The 26,153-nt window shown below is 42.1% G+C and overlaps 2 protein-coding genes across 4 annotated transcripts; both read right to left on the reverse strand.

Moving 5' to 3' along the window:
- Positions 1–786: 786 nt before the first annotated feature.
- Positions 787–10,414, reverse strand: tefa (TEF transcription factor, PAR bZIP family member a). Of its 2 annotated transcripts, none has more exons than XM_083932586.1 (5): positions 10,219–10,414; positions 4,513–4,911; positions 3,882–4,102; positions 3,036–3,247; positions 787–2,651 (listed from the first exon to the last, which is right to left on the reverse strand). In XM_083932586.1, exons 1-5 carry the CDS (start codon positions 10,292–10,294, stop codon positions 2,630–2,632), a joined length of 930 nt encoding a protein of 309 aa, XP_083788712.1. In that variant the 5' UTR covers positions 10,295–10,414; the 3' UTR covers positions 787–2,629. The 2 variants fall into 2 exon arrangements, with proteins under 2 accessions (XP_083788712.1, XP_083788711.1); XM_083932585.1 differs by lacking the exon at positions 10,219–10,414 and adding an exon at positions 5,906–6,286.
- A 1,013-nt stretch (positions 10,415–11,427) lies between these two features.
- zc3h7bb (zinc finger CCCH-type containing 7Bb) lies at positions 11,428–24,586 on the reverse strand. 2 transcript variants are annotated; one of them, XM_083933041.1, is made up of 21 exons: positions 24,396–24,586; positions 23,595–23,656; positions 23,180–23,216; positions 22,488–22,685; positions 22,019–22,177; positions 21,610–21,750; positions 21,465–21,507; positions 21,139–21,371; positions 20,645–20,939; positions 20,072–20,130; positions 19,819–19,918; positions 19,369–19,530; positions 19,004–19,209; positions 18,791–18,891; positions 18,479–18,660; positions 18,215–18,294; positions 17,676–17,941; positions 17,299–17,404; positions 16,739–16,847; positions 16,335–16,468; positions 11,428–16,033 (listed from the first exon to the last, which is right to left on the reverse strand). In XM_083933041.1, the coding sequence occupies exons 2-21, from the start codon at positions 23,651–23,653 to the stop codon at positions 15,998–16,000; spliced, it is 2,706 nt and encodes a 901-aa protein (XP_083789167.1). In that variant the 5' UTR covers positions 23,654–23,656; positions 24,396–24,586; the 3' UTR covers positions 11,428–15,997. The 2 variants fall into 2 exon arrangements, with proteins under 2 accessions (XP_083789167.1, XP_083789166.1); XM_083933040.1 differs by having other exon boundaries at positions 21,130–21,371.
- Positions 24,587–26,153: the final 1,567 nt, after the last annotated feature.

The following is a 26,153-nucleotide window of genomic DNA, read 5'->3' on the forward strand; positions in this document are numbered from 1 at the left end:
CGCACAGCCATTGAAGAGGAGTGGACCAATATTCCACAGGCCACAATTGACAATCTGATAAACTCTATGCGAAGAAGATGTGTTGCACTGCATGAGGCAAATGGTGGTCACACCAGATACTGACTGGTTCAGTCCCCAGACCCCTTATAAAGCAAAAAAAATGTACTGTACATTTCAGGGTGGCCTTTTATTGTGGACAGTCTAAGGCACACCTGTGCACTAATCATGATGTCAGATCAGCATCTGGATGTGGCACACCTGTGAGGTGGGATGGATTATCTCAGCAAAGCAGAAGTGCTCACTATCACACATTTAGACAGATTTGTGAACAATGTTTGAGAGAAATGGTAATATTGTGTATCTGGTATGAATTTTAGATCTTTAAGTCCATCTCATGAAAAATGGGAGCAAAAACAAAAGTGTTATGTTTATATTTTAGTTGAGTGTAAATATAGGAAACAAAGTAGAGATGGGATCACACCAAGAAGCCAAATGGGGCCAGGGGCGTAAAGTGCTGGGGCATTGGCCCCATCCCTACTTCCTACCCTCCAGTGCCCTTAGCTCAGACCACGCCTTCTTTGAACTCAACCTTCATTTTGATCTCAACACACCGTAACTTTACGTAACATTTTGAAACTTTGACAGTATTTATGTTGCACATCAACCTGTTTTATAATCAAACAACGTGGAAGTCAAATTTTATACAGTATGGGACCTTTAAGTTGTAAATACAATCAGAATGTAGTCTATATTCATTTAACATCTCCGTGAGAAAGAGCTCAACACTTTCAGTCTTTATAAAGAAGGCTTTATTTATATATACTGTATATACACGACACAAAAAGCCACACTCAAAATAGCATAACATTTATTTACAAATACAAAGACGAGGCCGGGAAGGTTAAAAACAACCCCTCAAAGTTAACAAATTGACCTGTTGCAGATGCAATCCAAGCATTCAAAAGAATAGGACAATGTCAGGAAGCTCATCATTCATGAAATTACACTTAGTCTGGATAATGTGGCTCTTTAACTCACATTAATGATACAATCTCCAAAATTGTAACTGCTCTGACTTTAAGTATGACCCCAATAGAAAGATTGTTCTTATGTTCATTTTAAGAAACAAGTATTTTAGGTCAATCGTTGGACGCAAGAGAGCAAGTCAGCCATTGTCCCTTTTGTCAGAGTGGACCATGAAATGGGTATAAGTCACAACTAAATTTCAGATGTTATTGTTACACAACGTGCCCCCCTGTAAACTGGTTGACTGTACGCGGCATTGAAATGGCTTCAAGAGTGTTTGGGGTTTATTTTGATTAAATGCATTCTGCACCTACTGCGGCGTCTGATCTTGTCGAAGAAATCATAAAAAAGGTGAGTGAGCAACAGACGCTGTCGGCTTTAACACCTGCGTCCACCACATTCCCCTCAAGTCAAAAGTTATTACATACGTAGTTTTGTGAAAATTTCAAGCAATTCATTGTGAATAATAGGAAAGTATTAATTTAATAAGCAGACAGCATGCTTCATATAAGTGTCATAACTGATGATGGCACTATCCAGAGTGTTTTAGCCTAAATGAGTCAACCGTTTGACCTCCAGATGGCTTTAATAAGGCACTAATTAAAGTCTTGTTAGTCCGACAGGCTGCCTTACACACTAATTTTCAGAATTAAACAGTCATTATGGCAAGTGCCAGCCTATCAGGGAGAGAGTAAGCTCTTACGTTTCAGGAATAACAATAAAGCAAGACATTGTAACATGATGGAGGGGTCGGGAAATTATAATCTTAGGCTACAACTATTTACAGTATGTGTCAGTTTCTACACATGACACTTGAAAGGTTACAGACAGAAATGGACATGTCAACACTGACCAACTGCAGAGCAAAGCAGACGCCCCACTCCGTGACAAAAATGACACAAGAGCGACAGTGAGACAGAGCGTTTATGTGTGGCTCTGTGACGCTGATGAGTACGTGTACATTTAGAGACGTGAACATAGTTGCACTGCAATCCCCTGAAGAAGTTTATAATTATAGGAAATGTCACAGTTTAAAGTTTTTGTGGGCAAAGAAAAGCCCAGCTCCTCACAACCTGCCACATAATATAACTTTGGAAACTAAAAAACCAGACTGGGGGGTTTCAGAATTCATTCATATGAAGATAGTACTGGAAGCAAATACATTTATTTTGACAATACCTGAATAATGACTAATAATAATCTAGTCTAAACTGTTGCAACTGCTACCCAAGTATCATCTATCATTAAAAAAAATTAAAAAAATAAACAAACCCCACAGTTCCTCAAAGACAAACCTCACAAATGATCTCTTTCGGCCAAAACATGATAAAAGTACACTTCCCAGAAGAAGTGCACTGAAGAAGCACTTGAATATCGACACACCCTCCGCTCACTCACATGGATGGTAAATCAAGGCCTTTAAAAAGAATAATACAAAAAAAAGGTACAGTTGTCAGGCCTTTACATGCTACTGCATCTCCATGGCAACACCAGGCATGCCCTCCTCTTCTTCATCTGATCGATTCTAGTGTTTGCACATACCAACCCCATTGGTTTGATTCATTTATTCATGAGAAAAATAAATGAATAAATCAACTGCTGTCTATTGGTCTTCCTGCTCCGCACTTAAAAGAGAAGAGAACAAGGATGACAAGAGAGGAGGGAGAGAGGTAAATATTAAAAACAGCCAAAACATTATTCACAAGATCACAAGGTTTTGTCCCTAATAGTTGAGGAGTGCCTGATGAGGGTCTACTTTTTATGATTGACTGCCAACTGATTTAACCAATATGGCTGTACCAGCCTCAAAAGGGTATTACTCCCCCTCATCTCCCCTCCATCACACCAGTCAGACACCGTCATCTGAGCAGTACAGTACATTTGGTATCGTCAGCATGGCGAACAATCAAGACTGAAAAATGCCCAATTTATGATTCAAACCTGACACGAGAACCAAGTGACTGATACATTCTTTCGGTTTCATGCATGTGCTTTGTACGGTCCCTTACAGTGGTCCAAATTTGGCTTCATAACGACCCGCTGTGTTCTTGTAGCGACCACACTCCTTCCTTAACTCTGCGACTTCCGTCCGCAGCGCCGAGTTCTCGCGCTCCAGGAAAGCTGCTCTGACGGTGATCTGGTTCTCCTTTAACCTGCGGGCGTCACGGGAGCGTTTGGCAGCCACGTTGTTCTTACTCCTCCTCTGCCAGTACTTTTCATCCTGTAGAGAGGATAGAATCAGCTTGGTTGCTAAGGTAACCTGGTTTTACTATCTTACGCATCTTATCGTCAACACATTAGCCCCAATCTGACCAATATGGCCCACAGCCAGGCTCCTTTGTGCATGTAAACAGAAACTGTGTTCTCTGACAATCAAATTCAAATCCATCCCAGTCTGCCAGACTGCTGAGTCACAGTGAGTAGCCAGAGCTGCTTCACTGCGGCACGGCCTGATTTCTACTGTGTCTACTTCCCGTACACCAATTGTGCATTGAGAAGTTGGCAGATGAAATTACAAGCCAATAATAGTGTTACATTCCCTTTCTTTAAGGAACCATTAGTGAATGATATCAACTTTCCAAGATCAGTTCAGGATGCTTTGAGGTTGTTAAGCAATCCCTATTCTATGGATTGGGGCATACTGCTCATAGCAGTGCCTTAAAACCATATTCACTTTGTACTAACAAAATGTTTAAAAAAAATAATATTCACTTTGATAAATGTTGAAGCCCCGCTTTGCACTTAACTTTGCCTATCTATTGTGGTGTTTTCCATAAAACAAACTATGCAAAATGAAATGAACTGCTGGACTATTGTATGTTTCAGAGGTCCCCCTTGTCGATTTCACAGCGTACCTTCTGTTCTTCAGGCACAAACACCTTCTTGGCCTTCTTAATCATAGGTTGTGGCTTGAGCTCCTCTTCAGAGAACTTGTGTTTGCGGGGGTCAAACAGCTCGCCTCCAGGCACGCTTGAGAGAACCAGGTCAGTGGGATCTGGTTCGTAGTTGATATCGACCTCAATCTGGTCGGGGTCGACGGGTTCTGGGGTCGCTCTGTCGTCTTCAGTAGTGACCTCTGATGAGACAGAAGAGGAAAACCAAAACTGAAATATTGGACAGCCGCAGATTACACTGAAGGTCAGTGACACCGTCAGCAACATAAACATTTCTTCCCAATATTTGGTTTCTTTCCGTCATAACACGCACACCTAGACATTTCCAACTGCTGATAATCCCGTCGTTAACCATGTTTGCTATGCGAGGACATCAACATCTATTTATGTCATCCGATTAAACATAACCACCATTCTGAGGGTTTGTATAACACAGTAAATAGTCTTTAACCCTTGCCTCCGTTCTAAAACACAAGGACTTGACTTGTTGAGTCATCTCACTTGACCTGAACACCCAATTCTACCATGTAAAACACACTCAGCAAGACTTTAGTGAAGACCTGCAGCTCTGATCATCCAACCCTCCACTCACCTGCGGTAACATCACACATGATGTCGGAGTCATCCTTGGCGATGATGACCACTTCCTCCGCACAGTTGTCCAATTCCTGAATGGGCAGCAGGGTCAGAGGGGACACGCTTACTGGCTTGGCAACTTTCACCTGCTTGGAGGAGGTAGCCTTTTTATTCTCTGTTTTCATGGCATCTCCCTCCGGGCTGCCCTTTAGGGGGCTCATGTCAGGCAAAGTGGCGATGCCATTCTCCATGAGGAACTCCTCAAGGTCCATGTATTCCAGATGAAAATTTTCACCATCGTAGGGAATGGTTTTCTCCCAGATAGCGGGGGTCAGGGCGGCTGAAGGACCCATATCGCTGCCTCCTCCGCCAAGGTCAACACCGTCTCCCAGACCCAGCTTCTCCTTGTCAGTATCTGAAACACATGTTTAGACAGAAATGTGTGAAAATATCCGAGTCAGAGGGCAGTTTTGTGTCTTATCTTATGAAGGCCAATGGGAAAACTCAAATAAAGCAATTGAGAGTTCCTCCCCATGTTTTTTTTCCTCTCAATAGGAACTCCATTGAGAAAGAAAGGTCCCCCAGGATCCAAACCCAACCACCAGGTTTTTGCCAGCCTGTTTCTACAGTCTCTACTGATGACACATACTCAACTGCAATCTGATACACAAACAACGACGTTTGCGGAGGTTCATCTGTCTGTCCGGATAAAAAGTGTTGCATTTTTGTTCTCATTCAAAGTCAGAGTTGTTACATTGAAAACTTTTAACTGGACCTATGCAAAGAAGTCCTCCAAGTACTACTAAATGCTCAGCACAAGCCTCCTAAGATCAATGCACAGCAATCTAAGCTGCTTGAAATGCTCACTATTTTAGGATAAGTTGTATTCAATGTGAGATTTATGACCATAATTATGTTTTCTGGTCCACGCAGTGCCACGGTGTAAACAGACGCTTTACGTAGCTTGGCATTACTGTAGACGTTGACTAGTGTACAAAGACTGACATTTTTTCCTACTTTTGACTTTCCTTCAAGTTTTTATTAACCAACGTTTATAAAAAAAAAAAAGGGGCATAAAGTTCTGCAAGACGAAGCAGTAGTCCACACAGAAGTACTGCGACAGGATGAACAACCAGTTAAACCACTTTTTGTGTTACCATTAGCCGGTCAGCAAAAGTCGCCATTTTTTCCTGTATAAAATGCTTCGAAACAGGGAACTACTTTTCCACAACACTGTGCTTGGGGAAAAGAAGGCCCAATGTAATACAATAAACTCGTCGAAGATACCCGCTGCCGGTTAAATTGTGTTGTTTTAACTTTTATTTTCGCGCATTTTCACCTTTTTTCGACTGAACTCGAGTGTTGTTGCTAAGATACATCGTTCCCTCCGTCCATTCAACTGCACTCACCGTCGTCGCCATCCAGGATATTCGGCGGAGGCATTTCCATTACCTTCTTCAAAACCCCTGGGAATGAACTCGAGGCCCCCATGGCCGTTTCCAGAGTGATGACAATAGGCTCCCCGGACATTTTCCCCCCTTTTCGGTAACGCTAGAGTAACTGACAAAGAAGCAGGCTCAGCAGTTATTGTCCTGTTTGCTCGATAGCGCCGTTAGCTATTCACTCGGTTTCACCGCCGTCGCGAGGTGAGGGATCGTTTTAAAATCCAACAAATCCACGTTAAAGAGAGACAAAGACCGTCAGTGCATCCCGAACACTATAGTTAGATACGAGCCGGTCCTCTTCTTCGGAACATTAGGTCGTGGGAGGATTTTTGCTGTTGGGAACAAACTGTTTCTCCACGACGAATGAATACGCCCAGCCTCGTGTTGATTGGCGGACCGGGCCCTCGCTTATGAATATTTAATTAGATAGCTTCCGGTGATTGGTCAAGAGCGGTTGTCACGTTGTAGCCAACTGAGATGTCATTGGTTGACCGAGTTATATAGCCATGTTTCACACGACACCAAAAAATGTGGCACAAGCATCGACTATAGGTCACAAGTCTGCATTAACGTTAGTACACAACGTTCAGAGACCCAGATCCTGCAGAGACCGGCATCGTTCACTAAAGTTTGGTCTTTTTACCTAGGTTTCAAAGATAAAAAAAGATACATGCATGCCCACAGACAATGATAGGCAGGCTTTTCAACTCGAGGTATGACTACCATCCCCTTTAGAAATGAACTATACATCAAATGCGAGTTCCCATTTATATCCTTTACGGTTTTGGCAAAACAATGCCAAAGGAGTGGCCTACGCACGCCTAGAACATACAGTCCCCATATGTTGCAGCACCACTGCTCACGTGTGCACACACGTTTTTTTTAAAGCTCTGTCCAATGGAGAGGCGCTCTGTCCCTCACGCAGAAGCAGTACACTTTGAAGAAGTAGCACCTTGAGGTTTGAGTTGAAGTACTATTTATGAGTGCGTGATCGCTGCGGCTGGGGAGACAGCCCAAGGGCGGACCAATGTACAGAACATTCAGTCTCGGATCAGTCTCGCAACAACTTCATCATGCCGCCTGTTAGTAGACTGCTTGTCTGCAATATATTGTCTTGTTCATCCTGATGTGTTATATGTGTTTGAATTAAATACGGGGCAAATCCTACTCCACTTTGTCATTTATGAAGGAAAACAACAGGATGTATGTGCTCTTGATCTTTAGCAAAACGTGGTTCTACTGCAGGTACATCCTGTTCTCTTTGACAGATGAGTTCATTTAAATGTGTGGTGCACAGATGTACCCTCCACATCATGCAGTGCTCCCTCCTTTGTGTTTCTCTGTCACTAAATGGGTTATTCGGTGTGTTTCTACATCAACATCAGAATGATAAATTGCAAAAGGCAGCGCAGCACACACCATGGTGCACACCGTCCAATCTAGGGCTTTAGTGGTGGTGTTGGTGGGAGGGGTGTTTTGTCCAGTGTTGCTTGTATGAATCTGTAGTGTCCACACTGAACATCACCTAAAGAAGACACGACAAATAACACAAACTACTCCACAAATGATATCACCAAGTATGAATTATAAGTCAAAATTCCACAACTTTCCTTACAACATCATTTTAAAGACTTGAGCTTTTTCCAGATTTGCTTGACCTTAAGAACCTTCTATTCAACTACCTGCCGATCCTCCATGTCAATCACCATAAACCATGACGTACAGTCAGTACAGTAAAGTATGAAACTCTTATTTATGCTCTTGCCGCAGTCTACATCACAAACAAAATCAACAGTTTAAAGTTTGCAGGGTGCTGTGCATAGACTTGAGAACAGGCCCATAGAAAACAACCTCCATTTGACCATGACCTAATGTGCGTATGCTATTTTCACACGCTCCAACTGACACTCTGCTAAGGCAAAAGCAAAACATTGACACCTTGCAGTTCTTTATTGTCAACCATCACACACGCACACGTTGTTGTAGATTTTAACTGTGGAGGATGGTCAAAGGTGTGATCATATAACATGACACTAGAGGTAAAGTCCATGTGACTGAGTTAACAGGTGCAGGCTGGACGAAGCAGCAGACACAGGCTGTTATGGCTCACATGGCAACAAATTCAATCTGTCCACAAAGCCATTTCCATGTCTCACAATATTTACTAAACAGTGAACTGGTATCTCTGAAAACAAGTTTCATCGTCAGCCAGACTGTGCTGTTTTATACAAACTGACTCATGGGGACATTACATTTTTGGTTTGCTGCACCTTATACTTTATTCTGCTAAGCTCAGATCTGTTGACCTGCATATTTGACAGTGATTGTGCCATCTAGTGGTAGCAAAAGCACCATAAACTCATCAGTGTGTATTGCGAGACACACTAAAGCCAATCTGCAGGCAAAACTGGATAAAGTACAAAAACTCATAACATTTTGAAACTTGGTTACTTATACTTAACATATTTAATGCATTGACTTGTTTCTCTTATGCAATATCTTTCCAGGGAATCTTCCTCTGTTAAGAGCAGATTGCTGAATGCATGGCAGTGCCCATTCTGCTCTGATCGATCAGCGTCTCCAGGTCTTCCACATCTGCAATCTCAGCGTGTACGTCTGTCAAAATGTACATGCACTGCTTTGTTTTGTTTTTGCATAATTCCGACTGTGTGCATTTCTCTGTGGATAGAGTGTTTTGATACCTTCACAGTATTTATACAGCAACTCGACCTGCTTTAAAATTAAAAAAAAAGACAGTAACTCACTTTGGGACCTTTAATTACTTTGCCACAGGTTCTACGGTCAATCGAGCAACCTAAAAATGAAGACGACAATACGCGCCTACTCTGCAAATTCTGTGCAACTGCATGATAAGGGTCTTGGAGCAATAGACGCACGCATACTTATGAAAACGTGTGTCATGTTGCCAATATTCACTGTAACTGATCAGTGGTGATTTGGTGTTGACTGACAGTTTGCTAGTAGACTGTCTCTGCAGCCTAAAATCATGTTGTTCTTTGATATAATTATAGTAGAGGACCAGGGCACCCCGAAAATCTTGAATTCACACCAACATTTTTATTTCTGGGCGGCAGTAGCTCAGTCCATAGGTGACTTGGCTGGGAACCGTAGGGTCACTGGTTCAAGTCCCGGTGCGGACCATGTATGGACTGGTGGCTGGAGAGATGCCAGTTCATCTCCTGGCCACTGCCGAGGTGCTGTTGCTCGGTCACTGGCAGACCCCTTGCTCTAACATCTCTCCTTAATTGCATGTATAGGTCCTGTCTATGCATGTGTGTATTTCGGGCCTGTGTGTGTAACATGTATAATAATAACAGTGAAAAAATTTAATTTCCCCGTTGCGGGATCAATAAAGTAATTCTTCTTCTTCTCTTCTATCAGCAACTCTTTGACTCTAATGTGATCTCTAAACGCGGTCAAGAGAAGGCAAACAGAGTCATAGTGATAGTGATTGAGAGAGATCTCTCACACACACGCGCACGCACTGTTTCTCTTAGTCTTATCAGCATCAGACAGGATTTGTATAGAAAACAGACATTGACGTGTTTCAACTATCAAGTGTCACGTGCTTGTGATAGAAAGCTCCTAAAGGATCCAGCTGGTGTTAAAGGACACGTGTAGCATTTGAATGCAACAAGATGGAGAGGTCCCGCTGGGAGCAGATGTTGATCAACAGTCTCACCGCAGATGAACCATGATCATCACATGCCCCCCCCCCCCCTTTTCAAACTAATCATGCAGCGCACCAACTATAAATGCTGAATCTGCAAAAGGCATTTTATATGCATTGAAAACATTTTTGATATGTTTAGAAGAGAAAATTTATATTTGTGGTATTTCAGTGGCTACGTCCATTTTGACAATAATAATATTAAGGTGCAAATTTCAAAAGTTAGATTTTTAAGTAATTCAAAAGTATTCAGAGCCAATGAATAACGTTATTTATTACAAACAAAGTATACAGTAGGCCTCCCTTTAAGGCAATGATTTGGGCTAAATGTATTTTTAACGTGTCCTGCTCACCAAAAGATACTAACTAGACAAGAAACAGACTTATGCAGTCCAACTGCTGGCACACATTCCCATCCAGCTCAGCTGACAGGGATTACGCAACAAACACGCAGTTGTCCGTGATTTTAAACAGTCTCTGAAATATTTGCAAACCTCTTGAAACCCTGAAATCCCGATGCTGCATATGGTTTGATCAAAACTCCAACACAACACACTACAATGTTGTCGATTTGACAGCCACTTACCATTCTCGTCAAAGTTGGGGAGAGTAAACGGGTGCTCGAGAAGAGCCCTGAAAACCTCCGGGATCTCTGAAGTCATGTTGAAATTAAAACGATTCGGTAAATGTTTCAGAGAAGAAGTACCATTAGAGTACAGGGAAAAGAGGCCGACTGAAGGTTTACCCGGAGCTGACAGCGTACATGAGCTGAGAGGGCTGTAAAAACTTGGACAGTAGTTAAACTATGAACTCCGCAGAAGTTACTTAACCCGCCCCGCCCACCCGGCTCCGCGGCAGCCAATCAGCAGCGTGCTTTCCCCCTGACGACGGAAGGAAAGAGCGCCGATTGGTTGTGAATGCGGTGTCCATCAGAGCGGCGACAGCCAATCCCGAGCCGAGTGTGCGTTACCTAAAATCGAAAAAAAAGAAAAAGTGTAGAGGCTAACGTCGCACACTGTTATATAAAAGATTAAATACTAATGACAGAAAGTATAAACAACACACGAAGCAACTCCAGGCTCGTCTGTCTGCACGAAAATGTTAATTTGGTAATAACCATTTGGTGAGTGTAAATATTACCAGTTAATTACACGGATGTACTAAAGTGGCAGTAATCAAGAAAAGAACAGACTACTAATAGATGATAACTTTGATTTACACGCAAGGTAAATCCCAGCTGTAGGAGAAATGTCCAGAAATGTAAACACGTGATCCTGTGGCATTTCTTTTTGAAGTATAAATAATACACGTGTTCTCACATCAGTCATTTCTGACAGGGAGAACACAGACAATAATGGCTCATTAACACCTGGGTGTGCCCAACAGGCCCGCGAGACAGCAATTGACACACCTTGCGTGGATTAGAGATTAGATAACTCATGTCTTTTGAGAGAAAAGTCAATAAAACAAAACCGGAAACTCCATTTACCCTGACAGCGGATGGTTTCAGACTGAACAGCAGGCTGTGTGCTGTAGGTCCTTGAGTGTAGCATTGTGGACACATGAAGGTTTATAAAATATATATAATGTTTATAAAATACATTTAAAAATAAGATGTGCAATAGTAGCATCTAGGTGTAATGTACATGTATGTGCATAGGGAGATACCACAGGGTATTGTATATTTGGACTTGACTCTTAAAGCGACCCTTGCTCATGACTTTTTTACAGTATAATGTGAAGTGTGTGCTTCAAAAGATGGAAAAAAGACTTTTTTTTTTCTAAAACAGTCTGTTTATTAAATGCTTTTAAGAGATTTGGTCCACTTATGAGATCATGAACTTCCAACCAGGGAGGAGAAAAGAGAAAACAAAGTCAAGGAGATAAAACATAAAACAACAAAATGTAAAAAATACAGTACAAAAAGAGGCCTTGTTTTTTCCACTTCTTACAACCCTCATTTCTTCGTCAGAGTTGTTGAACAATTGAAATAACCGATAACTTCTAACTGATTGAAAACCGATAAATTAAGATTTTTTCGTGGCTGCGTAGGTGTGTGTTGGTGCTGGGAATCAAATGACACAAACTGTAACGGGGCGATGCGGGGGGCAAATCACCCTCGTCAAAATCATCAACTTATTACTTAAAGATCCCTTTGAAGTGAAAGGATCTAGTTTTATTGGTTGCATCACCAGGAAGACGTAAAAATGGAACATAGAAATGTGCAAATTAGATTGTTTCATAATAATAATAATAACAATTATAATAGTCCAACAGGGATTTTGGCACCAGGGTCAAAGTCCTTTTTCGAACACATCAGGTCTCATGAACTGGTTTCCTCACCTCAGCTGAATTTGGTTGTAGGCTGTAAAGTGCAAACCAAGTTGTTTAAGATGGAAAGTCGGAGCTAATGTGTAAAATGACTTTGTAAGAATTGTGGTGTGCACTGCACACAAAGCAGCAGAAGCCTGCCTCACCTTAAGTTTGTGTCACGTTTCTCCTACCTTTAACAACACACACACACACACACAAAACAGGCAGCACAGGTTCTACTTTCTTTTTTTCCCTGTGCAATCCATTTACATCATCAGTGCCTTTCTCCAACGGTGAAAAGGGACCCCCCTCTCTCTCAAATGCTCTTTATTTCCTCTGTAACAGTTTACTCCAACATTTCTTTAAAGGCAGGAGTTCAAACATGAATGGAAAAATGCTTGTCCACTAGTCACCCTGGTTAATAGTCAGCCATATTCACTATTTAATCTTTTTTACGTGTCCTTTTCAGACAAAATAAATGGTTTCCAAGCTCAAGCTAAGCGGCTAATGTCCATTTTCCACCCCAGCTGCTTTTGCAAATATCCTGAACCATCAATAACTGAATGATAAAGAGCATTTGAGTGTGGGGCACTTTTTTTCCAATACCCTGAAAACCAAGATGGGAACACATTACTGACCACAGCAAACTCTTCCACAGCCACAGAAAAAAAACTGCTCCACCATCTCTTATCTAAATTACCTTATAAGGGTGTCTAAGTATTATAATAGGTATCAGGTATCATATACTGTATATAGTAAGCAGGATTATACAATAGGGGTATGTATCATCTTATAGGTGTAGTATATCGAATAAGGCGCTATACGGGAGTATATAGGCTACTATGTATGCTTTTGTTTCCAGATCTGTCTTTGCCTGGTGAATCAATTCAAGCTAAAACACAGCTCAGGCAGTGAGCAGTGAGCTCTGTCGGTAGGGTCAACACAGACACTGCAATGGTGAAACTGTATATATACTGTAAACTTCAAATCATCAACTATCTTTTTTGTTTTCTTTGGCCAGTGCCAAAATAATCATAAGGCTTACGAACAGAGCTCACAAAACATTAATATATAGCAGGTCTACTGTACTGTGTGGAGAGTCTTACTGACATCACCACCTGTAGGGATAACAACTCAAAAGAGCCTTATATTAAATATCAGAAGCTTGACGTTTTCTGCTCACTGCCTCCCAGACAGAGCTGTGCGCTGCTGCATACACAGACGCGTATTTACTGTTAATTATTATATTCATACATGGATACATATATAAAGAGAGTTATACATTGCAATTAACATACATATATCAATAGCATATAGAGAAGAAATAGAAATAGTCAATAGATAGCAATCATTATCGTCATCATATTCATCATAATACTAGGAGTAGTAGTAATACGATCCCTCAAAGAAGCTAATACCTGGGCTGTTCCAGACAAGGGCTCATTATCAACATCCCCAAAACTGCTGCTGCTGCTGCTGCTGCGTGACCCGCAAAACTGACCTGAGATCTGCCTTTTCGGCTACGCCCAGGTTGGGCTGCGGGCAGCAGAAAGTCAGTTTTTAAGAACTGGAAAATTAAGACAGTGCAGCCTATTCTTCTACCGACTAAACGGAGTATTACGAAACACCATGACACTCTACTGTGGTTAGATGATCTTTTCGACAGGTTTTATGTCTCGTGTTTTTCTGCTCAAATAGACCATACTGTTTTTGTTGAGCGCAGTGTCAGTACTCTGGGAAGTGAAGCAGTTTGTTGATTGCAGGCACTGAGCAGATGTCACTCTGGACAGGAAAATTAGGCGAAGGCTTAAAATATAAAGTGCAGCTTCTCGGAAATTTGACCCACACATTGCAGAACAGGAACGCTGCCGTATTCTGTAGTTTAGCTGCTGAACTTCTTAACAAAAGAAAAAAACAACAAAAAAAACTCAAGTTGGGAGACTCACTCAATTAGCCAATCAATCTTCAACCCCTTCACCCTGTCTGGAACAACCCACACAGAAGGAAAAATTACAAAATAAAATGAATCATTTGAAAAAAAAATAAAAAATAAAAATCACTATCTAGTTCAGCAATACATGTCATATAGCAATACCTCAATAACAAGAAGTTCTTCTATGTAATCAATACAGGTTTTCAGATTATATATTTATTAAGCTTAACCGCTAAGTTATCAATTATTATTAGTAGTATACCATTATTTGTAAATATGTATAATATGTGTGTATATGTATCTGAATATAGACACAACTCCATCGTGTCTCCTCCTTCCACATAAAAGGCCAGAATAAGATGGCAACAGATATCCTGCCTCTGAGTGTGTGTGTGTATAACGTGTGTAAGTGTTGCATGTTGATGTGATGTTTATAGGCACAATATGTGGTGAGAATAGTTTCCCATAATGAAAAGGATATTACTGATAGCTATTAGGAACATAACACGTGGAAGTACGAGGAACACAGGATTCCGTTTGAAGGCCGTGGGGGCATGATTGGTTTTTAGGGAAATAAAGACCCCAGTTCAACTGAAGAAGTAAGAAGCTGCCCTTACTTTAATATCCTCACAATCCACTTTAGAAAAATACATTCTTAATAATCCTCCGTTCCTTTTATTGTTCATTTTTTCCTCCGCTGCTCACTCTATAAATCATCTTTTTTGTATGTTTTGTAACAACTCAGGTCTTCTTTATTGGCAGTATTTTCACTATTCTTCAGTCTAAGTGAGGTCATTACTTCTTAATGGGCATCTGAACTGATCTTAACGCCGAGCGCAGCTTTAGCCAGGACTGTGCTGTGTGCTGCAGTCACTTCTCTCGCCCTCCCACACCAGCTTCACATCTATCCGCTGCTTATCAATGGTAAAAGTACATGATGGTGAATCACCCCTTGGTCACTTTGGCAACAGTTGCTTTGAGCAATTGGCCATGTGTACTTTACTCTCCCCCCCCCCAATTTGTCAGCCTGAGAGGAGCGGACATTGATTGCTCTGATTCGCCTGGACACCGGCCTGGAAGGTTATTATGTGAGTGAGTGTGCATCTCGGTGCTCATTTCATGCAGGGACGCTTGGTTTGAACCAGCTATCAAGGGGCTTTTTTTCACATCTATAGACAGGGAAACTGTCATGCTAGACACGTTTTTGGGGGGGCTTGTAAGAATACTTGCATACATTCCACAACGACAGCGATGACTAATCTCCTAGTTTTAAAGGCCCATGCAGGCATTACATTCATAGCTTTCTACCAATATGGCAGACAATAAAAGAAGGGAGTACAACTCCCCTTAGAAAAAAAATTGCGCTCAAAATGATTTATCTTCGGAAAGTTATTTTGACCCTTTTGCAATATTCCCATGAAGGAAAGAAAGTAAGATTTGGTTGTTACGCAGCAGAGTGTCCACCAAGAACCTTTTTTTAAAATGCTTCATAGTTTCTTTAGTCTCCATTTCCATCCACAGCACTGTGGGCTTGGCATTTTTTGGAACTTCAAAGCTGAAATTTCAACTTTTAGTCAATGAGTACTGAGCTTTAATTCAGTTTTAAATTATCACCAAGCAAAATTTAAGGGCTGCGACCAGCGCGCCCACCCCAGAATTGGTTCAGCGCTGCTGGGATTTTAACAAAATACACAGAAAAGCGGTGCCTAGTGGACACAGATACTTAGAGCGCAAGGGAATACTAGTAGATTATTTTAGCCAAAAAATAGATGTCTGTGGAATTTCTGCAGTATATTCTGCTGAAGGGAACTTATAACTGCAGCATGATATTAAAACAACAAAGCCAAGTCCCATATTTTCACTTACAAAGCCTTCTCTTTGTGTTAAGGGGTGCCTAAGATTTGTGGATCATGTGCTGTGAGAAAGTGTGTGTGTGTGTGTGTGTCTCTTATATATCTTTATGGGGTGGGGTCAACCATTTTGTTGTGTGTCCACCTGCTCTCACACTGCTGGTTAGATGTTAGAGGACTGGCGAGATGACACTGTTCAGTTGCAGCTGGTGTGGCAGGCCTGTCTCTCCGTCTGCAGCTCAGTGGCAATTAGATGCCTGTGGCAACACTCAGAGATCGTCCCCGTCTGACAACCGCCGGCCTCCCTGAAACGATACACATCAACACATCTCATTTCTCACACTTACCAACAGGCATGCCACGTGAACAAACAAGGATGCAAAAGGACTCCAAGCCTTTTATTTAGAGGCAGTCATTTTTCTCAATTATATCAAACTATAGTTAGTTTTGACTAATTACTCAAGTTACAGGGCAGTTTCCTATACATTACTATATAAAATAGTTATAAAAATAACCATCCTCTTTATCAGATTGTCACTGGCAGTGGAGAAAATTAATGACAATGAATGTGGCATATTGACTCGGTGCCAGGTTGAGCACACTCACCCTGCTTTCTGTGTAATCTGCCGTTATGGTAACCTGCTTGTCCTCTGGGGGCGGGGTCACAGAAGAGCTTTCTGTGCGTCTACTCTGATTGGTGAGCTGCAACCACAGTTCGTACATCTGTTGCATGTCTCTTACTGCAGGGAGGGAAGAGGGAAGAGAGAAAGAGAAGACACCATAAGTAACCTTGATTGCAACGAGTGCTACGCAGAACAACAATCAGTGGGTTTGGAGTGTAGTAGGCACTTCAAAAATCAATGTAATTTATTGTGGAGTATTAGAGAAAATGTGATTTGAGCAGCAACATGTTTATTAAATCTAGATCTGAATACACCACTAGCGTTTTGTACATTTAAAAAGCTCTAAATCTTAAAACACAGTGGTTTTGGAGGGAGCCAGGAGCTTACAGCTGTTGTTCTTCATGTACGTCCAGACGTCCCTCTCCTCCAGACTATGAGCAAATGAGCAGTTCCCAATATAGTGGCACTTCTTCTGCTTCATAACGTGCACACACATCTGAATGAGACACACACATACACAAGTATTACAGAGTGATGCAACAGCACTGCAACAAAGCGTCCTATTGAAGGTTATTGACCAGTTCACCCTTCTAAATGATGAAAATGTCCCTTTGTTGTTGATGTCAATTGTAGGCCACCATTAACTGTGTTGGAAAACCAGCGCTGCAATTCCTATGGCTACCAGTACGGGTTGGATCAAATATTTATAGCTTAAAACGCCTTAAAATGTACTTTTTCTAATGTATTGTAATCCTTATCTACTGTGTTATTTAAAACAGTTGACAGAGTCATCATGAAAACAATGTCAAAGACACTGGCAGCTACAGAATAATAAGACACAGGGGTAAGGAGATATGCAACAATACATGTCCCCCAGGGCAAAAGAGTCAGAGTCAGCTGTACTGAGCATGTGAGAGGGCTGGAGAGAGGAGTGTCTAAGGACTCACGTCATATTGCTGTGGATAGGTGCGGGAGAATGGAAGAGGCCGAACAACAACCCATTTCTTCTTCTCAAATGATTTCACCAGCAGGACCCGACGCTCCTTCGTCCAGCTAAGGACACGGAGAGCCAAGAGGAATTTAAAAAACAAACAAAGGAAACAAACCAAAAAAAAACACAACAGCCAATAGTTTCATTTTGTCCTTTGGCATTCAACTCTGCCACTACTGTGACAACCAGTACTATAATGGCAACAGATGATCATATGTCCATAACACACACAAATCAAAGTCTGGGACATGTAAACTGCAAAATGGACAGTCAGCCTCAAAGATCAGATGTGAAAACACAAATGACGGTGCATGTATGCAACACTGGCCTCACCTGTGTCGGGCTTTGGCAGTGCAGTACTTGAGGTTCTTGTCGGGCTCATTGACCTGTCCTTCTCTCCAGCACTGGCCACACACAAACTTCATTTTCAGGTTAAACGGGCGCCCTCTTCCAACCCCTGCTCCTAACCCTCCCAACCCACCAACAGGGCCCACACCGCCCCCACCGATGCCATCTCCCCCTACTCCTCCGCCCCCACCACCCATTCCTCCTACTCCTCCCGCTGTCATGTTACTGCTCGGATGGGGGATATGCATAGGCTGAAACACACAGAAAGAGAGAACATTAGCCCCTTTCACAGCATAAACTTCAGTGCTCATTCTGCTTTACGGGTCAAGTTCCTTCTCAGATGAAAAGAACCGGCTTGCTATTATGTTTATCAGAGGAAGTATGTGGCTGTCCTCAAACTACCCGCGCTAACACAGTAAATAGTGACTGCAGTTGCAGTACAGGGCGAACTGCCATGCTTAATTTGGTGAAGGAAACAAACTGTGCAAGATATCAAACAGTCTCAATGCCCTTTCCTGTCTCACCTTCTGCTGCTTCTGTGCGTTCTGCTCCAGCCTTTGCCAGTGTCTCTTGGACTCCTGCACCATCTCTTCATGGGTGATACCTGAAGGAAATATTAGGGAGCAGCTCTGTGAAACTCACTTTACTAGATACTGTGTTCATAGTCAAATACAGCATACATTTGGTAAGACATTATTTCAGTATTGCCAATATGGCAGAGCTCTATCACTCCATTCAGAATATTTTGAACAAAGTGAAAAGAAGACTGATGTGTGTGTTCTACCCACCAGTGTCCTGCTGCAGGACCCAGCATTTGAGCTCTATGACGGAGTGAGCAAAGGAGCAGCTGTCCTCGCGCTGGCAGCCGTAGCGAACCTCGTGGCGACACACGTCGAACTGGCAGAGAGGGTGCAGGGGACGCACCTTACTGTAGCGCACATTGGCTGACCTCACCACGTGCACCAGGCACCTGTGGCGGAAAAAAAGGTGTGCAATCATAGCATCTTTATAGAAAAACATTGTTCCATCACACTAATCTAACTAAAGTGAATTCGAAGACTTTCTGAGCGAAATGAAGACAGGAACTCCTTTACACTCACTTGTTGTCGTCGAACGGGTGTCGAGCTGTGAGGTTGGAGCAGACGGCTAAGTTTTCTTTGCTGCGCTTGCTGATGATGCGAGGCTTACTGTCAAAACATTCCTGTTGAGAGAGAAAAGAGATGCATCAAAGTCAAAATCTTGTTCAAACGTTCATAAAAGTACAGGTCTAGAGAGACCAAAAAGGACAGGAAAAACAGGCTGTGTGGTCTTACCTCACAGAGGAACATAAACATGCCCATGTGGAGCTGCAGCAGTCTGGTGACGCTAAGCGCCCGTCTCTCTGTGCTGCCCAGCGGATCGAACAGCAGCTCTCGGCTCAGTGCGCCTTTCCTCTCCTGGGTCCACACGTCAATCTCCTCCTGGCAGTAAGCGAATGTACAGTTCTCCCCATACTGGCACTCTTGGCGCTCCTGCACCTCTGTAGGACCCAAAGAGAGAAAATGTTAAAACAGAATATACACACATTTTTAGGCCACATTTCAATTCCATTTGGCTGCTGGCAAAAAGGTTTTCCCACCTTAAACATACATTCAATATCAGGTATTTTAGTCATTATATATTCACAGTACACACATACCTTTGCAGAGGACAAAAGCCCCCAGGAAGTTGTTCCGTGCAGGCCTTGGCCGGATCCTCTTCCAAGTGGGATCTTCTGTGTTTTTGAGGCGGCACAGCAACACATCCCTCTTGCAGCGGTGTGCTGCCTCTGGCTGATACTTGTAGTCCATAACTCGTGGACCTGTCAGCAAGGGGAAGAAAGAGAAGGTGAAATTACCCTGCAATACAAGTAATAACTATTGTAAGATGATACATTCAGTAAGTTATGTTGCCATTTCAACTGGTCAGTGATAAGAGGCTGAATAAACCCTTTAATGACTTAACTTCCCTTAAAAGCAGTGCTTAAATACATACATATTTCACATGTAAGAAACAAAATTGATGTGTTAAAGGAGACACCCATGCTCTAACATCTGTCAACTTTAGCTGGTCAAAGGTTGATAAGAATATATTGGTAACTTGTACAGACCTATCCGACTGTAACAGGCATGACAGGCCTGCCGAAATTCATGTGTGGCTGCCAGAGGATTCCTCGAGAGAAGAGACAGGTTGGTTCCTGCAGGGCCATTCTATAGAAGAAGAGGGGGACACAGAGAGACCACTTAACAACATAGTCTCTGGCTGTTAATTAATCAAAACTAGCGCCATAAATAATATCATGTAATGCAATTAGTCCTGAAGGAGATGATGCAAATGTCTGGGTGTGTGTTTGTGTAACTCACTGCATGTCCAGCATTGTGGTTGCGCATTCCAGGGATGAAGTTGTGACACACTCGTCCCCCTGAAGACCACAGACACAAGGACACTGATGTCAGACACCATATTGTAATGGTGCTGACTCACACTGTCTGCTGCCAAGGCAGATCGCAGGTTAAAGCCAGCTCCCTAGGAACTGTGCTCTGGTAACTAAGCAACAGCAAGCTAAGACACTACACTGGGTCAAAACGTGTGTACTTCAATTAAATGTAGATTTTTTTACATTATAGCTGGCATGCTTATCATTCCTCAAATAAAATCTTTTTGTAAACAACAGTACTGTGTTTTTGCTCAAAGTGTTCACTTGGGCAGAAAATTTGAAGTAAAAGGTGCACAAAGTCATTTTAAAAATATGTGCAACAAGGTAGTGAGTCCCATTTGCTGTATGAATCACGGTAAACATGAGCGTGCCATGCGTAATTTACTTCCACTTAAATGCTGGTGAGTACAATTTCAAAATTTCAAACATTATTTATGTCATTTTGCTCAGGACCGAACAACATGAGATAACAACACAGAGATATAGACTATTTGCTCACCAGGGAGTGTGTACTCAGATAACGAGTCCAGCCCACCACCAGCAACTCCTGCCTTCCCTTCTCCATCGGTGGCCCCTGTGGGGAAGCCTCCCAGTGCGTCCTGCGCCTGGGTGGAGCCCTGGTCCCGTTGGGCCAGCGGTGAGTAGGGCTCCAGGGGGGGCATGTCACTGATGGAAGAGCCGAAGAAGGCCGGGGCAAGCTTGGGTGACGGGGCTGGAAGGTTCGGGGAGTACGGAGGCCGGAGACCCACCGCCGTGTTGGGGAGGTTGGTGGGAATAGCACCCTGGACTGGACTCTGGACCAGGAGACAAACAGATGCAAGCATGAACATTTATAGGCATGTACAAGCATGTACAGGGCCTACCAACTGAAGTCACCAATACTAAAAACACACATGGCCCTACTGGCTGGGCATTTCTAAATTAGTAAAAAGATTAAAACAAATCTAACCCCACAGTGTCAATTGAAGATGATTGCCTGACTACCTCACTAACTTTCTCGGGGATGCAGTCCAGCAAACTGTCAAGCTCCTCCTTGATGACAATGCTGCTGCATTCATCCATGTGCTCCGACACAGGGACGGAGTACGGCATGGGAGGCAGGCCCTGGTTGCTAGGACTCTCTGACAGGTCGGGGCAAGAAGTCACCTCAGGGGACGCTGGGTCGTCACTGACTGGGATGGGTGTGGCCAAAGGAGCAGGGATGCACTGCGCATTAGACAGGTCCTCTGAGGAGGACAAATTCATCAACGGAGATTAAGAAATGAATGTGAGAAACAGATCAGAGACTTGGTAGGAGCAGGTTTGTCAGACTGTCATACCTGGCACCATGTCACCCAGAGATTCAAGCCCATTGGAGGACATCTGAAAAAAAAAAAGAACAAAAAAACAGACATGATTATCCGCTCATTCATTGAGTCGATGAATTCCAAGTATGTAGCTCCACACTACGACAACAGCACTGACCTCTCCTGTGGGTGGGGTAGTCTCCCCATGATTCTCCCCCTCTGTGCTTGGTGACTCTGTCTGTTGGCTGATGTAAGCCTTGCGGCCCTTCAGGCCCAATTTATTGGCCAGATCCTGAGCCAGGTCACTCACCTGCCTATCCTGGAAGATGAATCACAAAAATAAGTCCCACTCAAACTATAATGAGGAACGCAATGTAGTCCAAGTCATCAAATAAATCATACCCGTGACTCAATGTGTATAGTGAGACTGAAATTCATTATTCTCTTCTAAATCTGCATTAACGAGAGAGCTCACAGTCCTATCTAACTAATTTAGTGAGAGGTAATATTTAATTTTAAACTAGATATTTAAAATGATGTGGGTAAAAAAGCAATTTGTATTAAAATTTTTAGTGTTGTTGACATACATGCGGTGCTGTGAGGAGACATTTGGTTCCACACTCGTAGGCATCTCGGAATCGTCCCAGCTCCCTCAGACAGATAGCTTTGCGGTACAAAGCCCTGCGACTGCCTTCTGACACACACAGTGCACTGTCACAGTCCTGAATACCACGCTCATACTCCCTCTGAGACATAGAAAACAGAGATACACAGTAAGAGTAAGAAAGGCAAAGGAATTTCAGTTTTATTTTATATGAATGTTTTATGGAATTTTGTTCGTTTTACGTTGAACAGAAAGAGACTTGCTCAAGAGTTAAACCGAACCTACAAGAAGAGATCATTTTAATATAAAATAATCCCCTACTAATCAGTATCTGTGAGACATCAAAACTGTTTGTTGGTTTACCAATAATTGATCTGTAATGAGTCCCTACTACATTGTCCAAATGAGCATCTGCAAGTGACATATCCCCCTTCTTTCCCCTTGTCCCTCACCGTCTGGTAGCAAGCAGCCGCTCTGTTGACATATAGGCTTTCCAGCAGCTCGTGGGGGATGACGAGGGCCTCAGCCTGAGCGTAGCGAGCAACACTGATCCCCTCCCCATACTGCTGTGTCGCCTGACGACAGTCCCCATCTCGAAAGCAAGAATTGCCCTCGTCTAGCAAATTGCACACCAACTGGGTAAGAAATGCCTGAAGGGAACATGTAGAGAGATGTCCAAGAGGGATAGAACAATGAGGGTGAGGGAGAAAAGTAAAGGTGAAAAACAATAAGAAAAATATAAATCACAATGTCTGAGCTCAAATTTACATCTACACTGCAGATCAAAATTAGAGAACTAGAGAACGAATTACTTATACTTGATTTCCAGACCTAAAACTCATAGAGAATCTCTGGAAAATCCTTGGCAACAAAGTAATGTCTAAGAAGCCCACTACAGTTACTGTTCTCTATTTTTGCTCACTGTTTTTTTTCCACATAAAAAGGTTTTTGTTAAAGTATCTTGGTTATTTCAAAAAACATCTGCACAGCAGTGGTATAGCCACCGCGGATATTCTATCAAATTCTGAATAAAAATGAACAATATTTCTGAATAATTCAAGTGATATGTGAGTAAGTACTGAATGAGCTCATTGCTGATAAAAGGTTGTGAATGAATAATAGGATTAAAAGGATCAATGCAAACCTCATAACTCTCTGGCTCTGGGAAAGGCAATGACGACCTGTGGACAAGAAATAAGAAGGCTTTCATTATTCATCATGGTCTTTGTGTCTTTTAGTCATTTGATTTCCAATTCACAAAGAGTGGTTATTTGATTTTCTCTCGGTTTTCACTGCCACTGTGTGCACAAGATTGCTGGATTAAAACTGTATATCATATCAATATAATTATTACTAATTTTATCGAAGATAGTGTGACTTATTTTAAAACGAAAATCAAATAACCACTATTTGTTGGTTTTTAACATCTGTCTGTGAATGAAATATTGAATAACCAGAAAGATACCCTCCATAAACAGTACAAAGGATTTGCACGTTTATCATGATCCCGCTGTAGTTGTAAAGGAGTTATTAAAAGTAAAGATAACGTGTGCACTTACTGGATAAAGCTCATGGCTTTCTGAATTTCCTCTCTTCGTTTCTGTCGGTCAGGATCCATAGCCTGGGGGTAAAGACAATTTGCAACAGTTTAAATGCAACCTTTTCATTAGCCACTGTCCATACATACGGTACACATATCCTGGTGGATAAGGTCTGCAGTATCCTGCAATGTTTAAAAACCCTTGCAAATCCTTCTCACTACTTACAAGGCCTGCCACTAAAACACGCTGAGCAATCATCGGACTGGCGTAAACAAACAGCGGGGACAGCTAATGGTGAAGCTGGGCTCTAGTTATCGTTGTTAATAAGAAAAGGAAACAGTTTGACTAGTATTTGACGCATACATTGCGGATATTTGGGCGAAAGGGCGTCTGACCGCTAGCTATACAGTTTAAACATTATGAAATGGTGAGAACATTATAAAGTTAGCTAGCGTTAGCTTTTGCCATACAAGCCCACAGGTCGCCAACTCAAACTAAACGTTACACGGGCGCATGTAAAATACACGACTTGCATCGGGTTAGCTTCGAAGACGTTAGTTTGGATTAGCCAGCTAATGCTAAAAGCTAACCAGCTAGCTAACGTTAAATAAATGAAGATACCTTTGCTTTCTAAAATGTTTGACGTGTTTTTGTTTTAAGTCACGCACATTGTATCGTTTCATTTACAGTTTAAAAAATCTTGTTGAGCCGACTTGTGTTTATTTCTTAACTAGCTAACGGTTACTCTAAGCTAGCGAGCTAACTTAACTGACCAGAGGAGCCGCAGCTAGCAGCAGAAGCCCTCACTGAGCCACTCACCCAGAGTTCAGTCACAGCGATGGTTCAGGTCCGAAACAGCTTCAGTTGGCGATGAAAGCAGAACAACTATGCAGCCAAATATCAGTGAATGTCCAGGCGCATATCTGTGAGTGCAGTGCCCCTGTCATTGGTGTGTGGACGGAGCACGAGTGTCTCTGCGCTACGACTGCGGCGGGATACTGACCGATGCTAACGGAGCTAAATCGTTAGCGGTTAGCCCGTTTAGACATGGATGTATAAAAAAGTGCAGTAAGGCAACAAGTTTCCAGGAGAAATGTGGCCACAAGAGGGACATGGAGGACTAAACATATCAATAAATAAATGCAGAAATAAATACAGGCATAAAATCATGCAGAAATAAATAAATACAACAATAAATCAATGAATAAATAATAATAATAATAATGGGACCTCCTACCTCATTAACATATTGACACGTAAATACAAGAGAAGTAAATGTAAAGCATTTTAATGTATTTTTTTATTTATTTAAGCATTTATTCATGTATTTATTTATCCCTGCATTTATTTATTTATACATTTGTTTTTTTAGACTTAAGTCACGTTTAGTCCTCCATAAAAGAGTGACCACAGTGTAAACATACTCCATTACAATTATAGGCCCTGCATTCAAAACCTTAAAATGCTCATCATTCCTCGAATAAAATCTTTTTGTAAACAACAGTCACTCATTCAGCAAGAATCAAGAAATGTATTTTTATTTTATTGTCTCTTTACTGTCTTTTAACCTAAACATCTGTTTATTTAATTTTTTAGAAATTATTTGTAGTTTTTACTGTTCGTCACAAGTTTCCTAGTATAGTACAGTACAGTACAGTATTTAGTTAATTCCAATTACTGGTAGGCTAATTACGCCTTTGAATTTACAACATCTCCCACACATATATTGCTTAGATTTAATTGATTACAATAATTGCCTTTCTGTTATAGTTTTTTTTTTACATATTAATATTATTAATATTTTATCATGTCAAGCACTTTGAACAGCTTTTTCTTATGAAACTGCTATATGACCACAATTTCAATAGACTTGAAACTGGACATATATTTTAAAAAATACAAGGCTCTGTCCTAAATTGAGAATGGTGTTTTGTAAACACACATAATGTGCCCCATCCGTATTCTACAATACCAAAAGGCATGTTAAAAAGCATTGGTAAGTACACTAGACTATGCTGTGCACTCCCAAATCAAAATGCAGCCTTGCCTCTTTCTCAGGTGCAGGTCTCTGCGCCTCTCCCTCTGCTGGAGGTTTCAGCAGTGTCTCTTCAACCAGAGGGTTTAGGTCATCTTCTCTGCCCACCTGCAGGAGTGGCTCCTCACTGTCTTCATCCTAACACATGGGCGTCTGGTCCATGGGTTCTGGTTCTGCCACAAAGGGGTCAGGACCCCTGTGATCCGGCTCAGCCATACCTTACCGAGGACCACATGGAGCCAGTTCTGTCATGTGTGAGGAGGACCTCTCCCTTCGAGTAGCTCTGTGACCTGCTTAACTTGTGCCCCAGCATGTTTCTAATAAGGAAACCAAAGAAGCTACAAAATGTCACTTTTAATAGCAACCCGAACCTTGTGCAGACATTTGCTGGGACTAGTCGAGTGATGGCCATGCTGACCATGCCAGCCTGTACCAAAAACCCTCATGTGGGAACACAGTCGCCCACGCCCCTTTGTTCCGTCCGCGTGGTTGTTCCTCATCTCAATTATTTAGTTAAAACTAACATTAACTTAAGCTTTTAG

Source organism: Echiichthys vipera (assembly GCF_963691815.1).
Source record: "Echiichthys vipera genome assembly, chromosome: 18".
Taxonomy (NCBI): Eukaryota; Metazoa; Chordata; class Actinopteri; order Perciformes; family Trachinidae; genus Echiichthys; species Echiichthys vipera.